At 47.7% G+C, this 9,790-nt stretch overlaps 2 protein-coding genes across 2 annotated transcripts; one reads left to right on the forward strand and one right to left on the reverse strand.

Moving 5' to 3' along the window:
* Positions 1-802: 802 nt before the first annotated feature.
* PtA15_6A562 (uncharacterized protein) lies at positions 803-3,668 on the reverse strand (the record flags this gene model as incomplete). Its single annotated transcript, XM_053170281.1, has 7 exons — positions 803-1,387; positions 1,466-1,744; positions 1,849-2,754; positions 2,869-2,966; positions 3,042-3,254; positions 3,336-3,529; positions 3,625-3,668. 7 exons carry the CDS (start codon positions 3,666-3,668, stop codon positions 803-805), a joined length of 2,319 nt encoding a protein of 772 aa, XP_053021488.1.
* An 89-nt stretch (positions 3,669-3,757) lies between these two features.
* PtA15_6A563 (uncharacterized protein) lies at positions 3,758-5,231 on the forward strand (the record flags this gene model as incomplete). Its single annotated transcript, XM_053170282.1, has 5 exons — positions 3,758-4,105; positions 4,177-4,270; positions 4,345-4,826; positions 4,949-5,056; positions 5,148-5,231. The coding sequence occupies 5 exons, from the start codon at positions 3,758-3,760 to the stop codon at positions 5,229-5,231; spliced, it is 1,116 nt and encodes a 371-aa protein (XP_053021489.1).
* Positions 5,232-9,790: the final 4,559 nt, after the last annotated feature.

Here is a 9,790-nt window from a genome sequence, read left to right on the forward strand (position 1 = left end):
AGTCTGAAAATTTCATAAATGATGGCATTCCCAAGCAGATTTTGCCATCAATGTAGCATCAAGCTGGTATCTATTTGAGATAGATCATTTTTCAGTATTCCTTTTGTAATCTTTTTGCTATTTGTGTATTTTATTACCTAAAAGTATCTAGCAATGCTTTGTTGGGAGACATGATTTTATACAAAATGTAAGAAGATAGCCAAAATTGCAGTGTACAATCTTGTATACAAACAATTACATAGGCAATTTTGAGCACCATATTTGAAGTTGAACCCAACAATTAACTCACCTGGAATTTTTTGGTATTTGTTTGATCCATTAGGGGCATTCAAAGCTGGCTGGGTGAAAATTGCATACACGCTTGCAAGTCGGTGTTCTTGACTCTGAGCACCACCTTGCAAAAAAAGTATTCAAAAAGGCCTGGGAAGTGTAGTCCAAGAGTGCTTGCATGCACGTTAGAATAGCAACAAGGATGTGAAACCAGGATGTGAAACCCCCTAATCATTTGTTTCTTCTTTTCTTGTTTTTTTGTCTCTTAGCTTGTTTACTTTTTTTTCAAAAAAATAAAACGACAACAAAAAAATAAAACACAGAGAAGGGAAAATAAAAAGAGAAGACAGGCTGAAGTGATGACCTAAACAACAATCTATGTAGCATGATAAATAAGTATGTAACACCCCCTCCTTGCCCTCATCAGAAAAACACAATAAAAATGGTAGCAGCGGCAATACAAAGAGAGATGGGAACAACAAAGAGCAAAGGAGATAAACAATGTGATTAGAAAGAAAGGATAAGAGAAGGATTAGTCGTCTTGAAGGCTTCCGTTGCTTGTTTTTCTAGTAGAAGAGCCCAAAGGATTTGAAGGAACAGACGTCGGAGATTTCAAGAAGCTATTAGAGTTTGGAGCAACAGTGCCCGAAGAAGACGACGACGAAGGGGGAGGAAGGTTAAGCTGGCCGGGGTGGTTGATGGATAGCGACGAGGCGGAGGAAGAGGAGGAGAAGCCGCGGGCGCCGACGGAGTCTTTATCGAGGAGTTTGCCGAAGAAGTTTGCGAGCATGGCTTTTTCGCCCTGGCTTCCGCCGGGTGTGCCGACGGGAGTTGAAGAGGCAGCGGCGGAGGAGTTGAGGCCCATGAGGATCTGGTGTTGGTGGGCGAGTTGGGAGGATGAGCGGGAGGCTAGGGGCGAGCCGGGCCCGCCGGCCGACTGCAGATGTCCCTTCGACTGCGTCCCGCCCGTCCCGATCGTCAGCCCTGTCCGTGGCGTCTGATGCATCGACCCTTGTCCTTGCTGCTGCTGTTGCTGCTGTTGCTGTTGCATGTGGATGATCTCGACGGGCGATAAACTGGCATTTGAGCTCCTGCCATTCGAATTCCCTTGCTGATCCTATCCAGGATTCACTTCCAGATCATCAAAATCCCGCTTCCTCAATCAAAAACGCATAGAAATGTGAAAAAGGCTTACCCTGAGAGACGACAGCTTGTTGAGTTGAGCAGTGATTTCCTCTTCGACGCCAGCAGTACCAAGGCCAGCAACTCCAGGACCGGCGCCGTTGATAAGACTCTTATCTGAAAGGATAGTTCCGTTGGTGAATTTGACGGCCTGTTGGGCTGAGTGCCCTTTGTGATTGAGCTGGAAATGCGAGCGAGGATCCAAGTCCCGCTCTTTCTTAATCGCGTCGTATTTTGTCCTTAGGAATTGATGTTCTTGGGTCGCAATCACTCGATCATGCGGGTTGATCAACTTGTAAAACGTTACCGAAAAAAGAGATGTTGAGCTACGGAGGCTCTCAAGTTGAAAGAGAAATAGAGAGAACTCAAGTTGAAAGAGAAATAGAGAGAACTCACAGGTACTTCATCGTCAGTTTCACCAATCATATCTTCCCAAAGTTTACAAGCACTGACGATCTTGCGGCCTTCACTATCGTAACCGACCTGGTCGTCATCGAGAGACGAGCCGCCCTCCTGACGATCATCGCCGACTCTATCTGGGCGAGTTCTCAGAGGCTTCTCGAGGTCGAAGAGCCAGCCGTTACCGACGACGGAGGGGTCGAAGCCGTCCCTCAAGATCTTGATCTTTCCCCAACTATCCCATCCCATTGGAATCAACACCTCGTCTCGATCGACGACGTTAGCCTTGTACGGGAACGGGAACAGTCGGGCATTCGTTGTTGCCGTTCCTGCGGTGGCTGATGTACCGGGGACTGTCGAGGTGGAGACCAGTTGGCCAAAGAGACGATGGAGGACGTAGGACCTCAGTCGGAGCAAGCTTTCGGGTTTTTTCTGGTTGGTGAAGAAGAGCGCGCCCCCGAAGCGGAGACAGATGGAGCGGAGGACCTGTTGGATGAAGTCGAACTGCTCCTCCTTGAAGTCCTTCTCCTTCTCCAGCTCGTCGATCTCGTCTGACTTTGTACACACCACCACGATGCCGATCCCCATGTTTTCCGTCAGCGTGCCCGGGGGTAGTGGCAGATCGAGATGGATGTTTGTGTTCCCGCCCTCGCCACTTGGCTCGCCATTTGTTGACGCCGAGGGTTGTCCTACGGCTTCGACGTACGATCGGTACTGGTATTCTAGCGCCTCTTTCGACTCTTCAATGATGTATTCGCCTCGCTCGGCTGGCTGGCCACCCTCTGCAGGCTTGATTGTGTCCTTTATCGACTTGATCACCGATCGGATGAGTACCAGCCAACGGACGAGTGATGTGAGCAGTGAATGAGGATGGGTGAAGGGAATCAAGACTAAAATCAATGACTGATACACAAAGCAGAAAGATCTTTCGGTCAGCGCGTTTTCCAGGTTGATTAAGAGTCGATAATTAGCCTTCTTTGGACTCGTTAGTATATAATCAAGGGCGGAATTGCTTACCTCTCGTAGCGAGTCAGCATTTAAGATCAGGGGGAGTAACTTAGAGTATGGTGGTAGTGCGGAAGGGATTTGGTGAAGGGAGAGTCGGACTAGCGGATCTGGATGAGGAATCTTAGACCAAAATCAATTCGAGCGACAGAAAAAAAAGGCCAAGCTACAGTGGATAGACTGACCATCTTCGCCGTCATCGCCGATTTCGACGGTGGTGTAACTCGTGCCCATATCCACATCGTCCCCATCGTTGACTGGAACCGGAATTGAGGGATTATTATTGCTGTTACTGTTGTTGTTGTTGTGATTATTATTATTCAGATTAGGATCCGTTGGAGGTGGGTTTGTCGCCGAGAGATAGGAAACTAGGGTGGATTTTCCTGCATTTCTTTCGCCTGAATGTATTTTCCCCACAGGACGCTTTAATAATCATTCGGATTTTCTGTCTGTGAGGGTGGTAGGATTTGCTGACTGACCTAGTACGATGACCTTCTTGGTGGGTAGGTTACTCTTCTCTCGATTGTTCGAGACACTGTCCAGGATCGAGCTCCATAGGTTACCCTCTCCCGGCAAGAGCTGGTCGTAGTTTGCTGTTTTGCTGTTATTGTTGACAATATTTTCGGTTTCTTGGATGGTCGTCGGCAGTGGTGATGGTATTCCGTTTGTGTTGCTGTTCGTCATCCTTGCCGCCGTCGTCGTCGTCGTCGTCGGTGGTGGTCGTGGGTGTGTTGGCTGTGGGCTGGTTATTGGCGGGGTGTGGTCAACAGGAGTCTCCCGAGCGTGGTGGTGGCCAAAAGGGTGAAAACCATCGCCAAGTGGTTTAATCCGGGGTTTCTGCCCAGGCTCACCAAAAATATTGCACCATTTTTGTGTGCCGAGGCTTGTCCACTCGCCAACGATGACCAGTCCACCACCATCCAGCCAATCCACCCAAGAAGAACGAGACAAGATAGAAAATTTACTCACGGGGAAAAAAGAAGAGGAGAAGCCCGAGAACAGCAGCTTATTATCCAAGAAACAACTCAAGCGGCAGCAGAAGAGACAACTAGCACTCGACGAGAGACCGGCCAAACGAGCAGCCGAACGGGCACGGAAGAAGGCTAAAAAAAATCAAGCAAAAAACACCCCAGCTGATCAACAGCAATCAACCAGCCAAGGAAAAAATGCAGCCCCCAAGAAGAGTGTCTCCATCTTCCCCGCTGTCGTCGCCTTCGATTGCAGGTTCGACGATAAGATGTCTGATAAAGTGACCTCCCAATTTGGAGATAACCAACTCACCGATAATCAAGCGCTGAATCATATCTTCTCATCATACAGGAAATCGTCTCTCTAGACAGACAGATCGCACACTCATACTCGATCAACCGAAAAGCGAACGTGCAATTCCAAAGATTGGTTTGTACCTCATTCAGTTAAGCCTACCCAGACACACTCCAATCCCGCCTATTTCGATTAGAATTAACACGGAAGAAGAGATGTGCATAGATGGCAGATTGAGGAAACGATTCCAAGATAATGGGAACCAATATCTGAGGTGGAAAGGGGTCAAGTTTACGGACGAATCGATCGAAGAAATCGCAGCGAAAGACCACAGTCACCAGGCCGATCCTACCAAACCCGCAGAAGCAGGCCAATCTGGCGTGGAAGACGCTGGTCCGACGGCTGCCTCAGCATCATCAGATCCCGCCCGGCTCCAGGAACACAAACCATCGCCACGTAAAACACCCACACATCGAATAGAAGGAGATGAAGGGAAAGATAGAACGGCCGACCTGAAGTCGGAAGAGACCAAGAAGCCACCCGGAAAATCTACGCCCGATCAGCCCGACCAAAATATGGTCCCGCCTGAGATGCTTGGGCCCGAAAACGTGATCTACCTGTCCGCCGACTCAACAAACGTGCTCACGGAACTCGAGCCGAACAAGGTATATGTGATCGGCTCGATTGTCGACCATAATCGCCACAAGGTCCAGCTCCTTCTCTATGGTCTATCCATAAAAACAAACTCCGCGGCAGAGTATTATGGTAGAGCTGACCCTTGTTTTTCTGTTTTGGGCATGGAATGATGATGATGCACTCGATAATGCAGAACTTGTGTTTGGACTTGGCCGGTCAACACCGCTTCCAACACGCCCAACTGCCGATCAGTGAACACTTCTCGGAACTCAAGACGCGCAAAGTGTTGACCGTCAACCAAGTCCGTCCATCCCCCCCCTCCTCCTCCTTCTTTAAAACCACTGCACTCACAACCACTTGCTCTCCCCTTGATTTTGTCGCGTGTAAATCAGGTCTTCGAAATCCTGGTCAATTATTTGGAAGATAAGGATTGGAAGAAGGCGTTCGAGAGAGTCATTCCTGCCCGAAAACTATAATCATCCGCTCTCCCACTCTCAAAATCATCCAGTTTTTTCTTAGTCTTGGGAGATTCGGATAGAATGTATATATTTATATGAATTTTCACAAGTGGTCCCTTACATATGTGATGGTGAGGAAGATTATATAGAATAACGTTTTCGAAAGAAAAAAACCTTACCCAGCTTTGCAAGCAGGTTTCGCACTTGCCCCATCGCACTCGGTATGAGCCCTGCTTCAGTGGTAGCGAGTTTTATCAATACTTTTCACCTCATCTCGAGCAGACTGCTCAAGGCGGGTCCGAGACGATTCAGGGGAGAGCACTGGCACAACTTGCCATCACTGTAACGGGGCTCGCCACAGAGGCGATGGGGCGGTGGGGTCGATGAAGCATCAGCAGGTTGTGGCAGCGATGAGAGTCGAACCCATGCCTGTGCCACGGTGCAGGCCTGCCATACGGCCGGCCCATGCCAGATATTGGATCAAGGCTCCAACGAGGTATAATCAAGCCTCTTCGAGGGGCCACGAAGTGTCTCCCCTCGTGCAGGCTCGAGTCTCAAATCGAAGTGAGTCTGGAAGGCCGGTGAGTCTGGTGCGATTCGAATACTCGAGTCCATTCCTTTGGCTGGGCCTGGGGCGGGCTTAACAAAGCGGCAAGCCTCCCCAGAAGAGGGACTGACTATAAGGACTCAGGGCTATACGAAGATAGTCCGGTGTGGTAAGCTCTCCACACGTCCGGGGTCCGGTCTCCTAATCTCGGTGAGGAAAGAGAATAGGAGCCGGGCCGGGCTATCGCATGAAGGCTACTCGGGTACAACCGGTATCACTAATCTACAGTGCCCCGCATCTCTTCTCGACTACCCCACGCCTGCAAAATTTTTTGACCCCCCATAACATTTTGACCATCAACCCTATAACTCCATACAACACATTTTTGAGCTCTATGGAGCTTGTAGAAAAGGATTTTATATAGCACATCCCTCTGGGATGTCTCCTTCAAAAGTTATCATTTTTTGGGTGGTCAAATTTGGAACACTTGCCTATACTATGGGTTTAAATGTATGTACTATGGGTTTATAAAGTATGTTTTATGTGCTTAACGGACTTCTTATGTATATAAAACACTGTAAACCATATGATTACAGCATTTGGCGAGTGCAATTGGCTGAGTTCTTGCCGGTGGGAATTGATCTTTGTCAGGATTGCAAAAAAATTGTTCATCAGCCCATTCACCCTCATTGGAAATCTCAATAGGACAGCTTTGATTGGAATTCAATTTTTGCTTTTTGATCGTGCGGCCAACCTTCTTCCTCAGCATTGATTCACATTCGCGGCGGGCTCTTTGTGCTTTAGAAGCTTTGCTAGCAGGCGCCATTGTGAGTTGTTTTTTTGAAGGTCTCTTCATTTGCCAAAGCCAGGATGCCAGGAGACCTCACAACAACCATAATATTTGCACTTATGTAATATGTTCAAATATGTATTACAATGTATGTATAACACTTATTTCTCAGGCTAAAAGTTCTGACAGCTGTTGTACAGCATCATTTTCCCCTAGAAACATCAGCAATCATCAGAGAAAAGCCCCCACCCCCAATTTTTTTTTTTTGGATTTTTCCCCCCAAAAATTTGGAACCCAGCTGTAGGGGTAGTTGAGAAGAGGTGCGGGGCACTGTAGGTTTGAGTGTTGTGTATGTACTATGCAATCTTGTCTCATCATCTAACACCCCCTCCCACGATTGCATAGTTCACCCGGATAATTTGAGTTTTCCCAACGCCTCAATCAGTTTCTTCGGTCCAAGTGGCTTAGTGAGGAGATCTGCCAGTTGATTGACAGTGCTGGTCCATTTGAGGGAGATACCTTCTTCACGAATGAGGTCATTGACAAGATAAAAGGCGCGCTTCAGATATTTTGTTTTCTTCTTTGACACGTTGTCCGACGCTATTAGAATTGCTGCTTCATTGTCAACATGTATTGAAGTTTAAGGATGGTAATCAAAGTCTTCCAACATGTTTATCACATGCGAGAGGATCTGCGCACCCTCAGAAAGTGCAACATACTCCGCTGCACAGGTGGATAAAGCTACTACTGTTTGTCTCCAAGATCCCCATGCAACAGCATCTCCGCAATGCGTGAGGACATACCCAGTTGTTGATTGCTCGTGCTCCCCCCCCCCCCCCCCCCAATTCGCATCCGTCCACAACTGAAGTCCCATCCCGCTCGCCGTATACACCAGTTTCCAATTGACCGTTTTCTTCACATAACCAATCAGTCCGTTGAGTGCCGTCCAATGTTTCACCAAAGGATTCGAAGAAAAACGCGCTAGGAGATTAACTGGGAAAGATAAATCTGGCCTTGTACCACTTGCTAGATACATCAAAGAGCCGATGATCGACCAATACTCCGAGGCTTCAACGGGATCGCCGGCAGAGATTTCCAGGTCATCTGAAGTGAGTGGTGCATCTTTCATGTAAGCCTTCCGGTGGTATTTCTTCACAATCTGCTTAGCAAGTACTTGTTGGCTGAGTTCAACACGGTCCTTCTTCTTCCTGATGCCAATTCCGACAAGGCGCTCAACAGATGCCGACCATTTGATTTCCAAATTGCGCGTCATCCCCTCGCAGAGCTCATCCAACAAATGTTGATTTGTCGCCATTGCAAAGCCATCATCGACATGAAGCCAAATGATCACAAACCCGTCTTCTTTCTTGAACAGATACAATGACGGTTTGATTTCACTAGCAACAAAACCAAGCGCTTTGACAGTCTGCTTGAAGAACTTCCACCAACACCTAGCCGCCTGTTTGGTCCCGTACATAGCCTTCTTGAGTAGCATCACTTTTCCTTTCAATTCCGGGCAAATCTCGATTGGTGGCTGAACATAAACTTCTTCTTTGATAGGACTGTACAAGTAAGCCGAACTGACGTCAAAGGTTGCCGTTGGATAATTATACTTCAACGCAATCGATATCAGCAGGCGGAGTGTATTCAATGAGGCTGTTGGAGCGTAAGTCTCATTACAATCTTCACCCATTCTCTGATTAAAGCCCTTTGCTACATATCTTGCACAAAATTTATCAATCAAACCGTCTGTCTTCCGTTTTATCAAAAATACCCAGCGTGCCCCCAGAACCTTGATCCCCTTGTACGCATCCACAGGCTTCCAAACACCCAATTCACCGAATTTCCCCATTTCGTACTTCGCCGCCAAACGCCACTCTTCCGCATCCGCACCCGACAGAGCTTTCTTGATGGTCTTTGGGAGTTCATGTTCAGGTCCGACATGAAGGTGAGCCATCTGTCGTTGTTCTTTGGCCGCAAACTCATCAGTCTTTTCTTCTCCGAGCTGGAGAATAATTTGATTCAGGATTATCTCTAGGTCGGTCTTCTTGGGATCCTTCTTAACCGGCAAATTTTGAAAATCCGGGAAGCGTACTGATGCCGAGTGAACAATCCTTTTCTCCAGAGGAAGCCAGAAAAACCACCCAACACCAGCATCCGGATAACCCAGCAGTAAACCTTCTTGTGCCCTCTCATCAAGTTTCTTCCGGCGTTCTTTAGGTATGTGAACTATAGCTTTTGCGCCGAAAGGGAAGATCGTGTTTGGGTCGGGATCGGTGCCATAAAACAGCTGGATTGGACATTTATTGCCTGTACAAGAGTTCGGGATTCGGTTGTGCATATACGCCGCAGTTGAGTAGGCGTAACTCCAAAATTTCCGTGGGAGATCACTTTTGTGGAGCATGGTACGGGCCATATCCCCAAGTGTTCTATTGAGGCGTTCAGCTTCACCATTCTGACGAGGACTGTACGGTGTGACAGGAGCCAGTGCCACTCCCACTTCTTCAAGCAAAGGTTTCAACAACTCAACGTATTCAGGAGCGTTATCACATCGCAGGTAGGCAGGATACCGACCAAACTTATTCTTGATGTGGTGCATCCAAGACATGATTTTCGCCGGGAAGTCATACTTAGCTATCATTGACGTACAGTACGTGTATGTACTAGCATGATCCCTGAGAGTAACAATGTAGCAACGTCCACTAATGTCATAATAAAACGGTCCAGCCACGTCCGAGACCAAAAAATCTAAGGGCTTGTCCCGTGGAATCTGGGATCCTAGCACCATGGTCTTCTTATCGACACTCTTAGATTTTGCACAACATTCGCAGAAGAAGGACGTCATTTTGAGCTTAAGGTCCGGGAAATTCACTCGGAGGTACGTCCTGACTATCTCTTCACACGTGTGGCCTAGGCAAACATGCCATACATAAGGATCAAATGACGGAACTGATGTGACTTTCTTGATGGTATCATTGCTAGTGGTCTTTCGATTCCAACAATAATTGTGAAATACAGTTGAATAAGGATTAGAAAGAGGATCAAAGAGAGTCGCCCTCGTTCCTTCATAAGACAACCACCATCCATCGGCCAACAAGCGACCCGTGGAAAGAATGACACCATCGACACCCGGGACATGATACACGTTAGGAATTGTGATGATCCCTGTCGGAGTCGGAATCTTCACTGTCCCGATTCTATCGACAGTGACATTGCATTCAGAGATAGCAAGGTAGAAAG

Source organism: Puccinia triticina, chromosome 6A (genome assembly GCF_026914185.1).
Source record: "Puccinia triticina chromosome 6A, complete sequence".
Lineage (NCBI taxonomy): Eukaryota > Fungi > Basidiomycota > Pucciniomycetes > Pucciniales > Pucciniaceae > Puccinia > Puccinia triticina.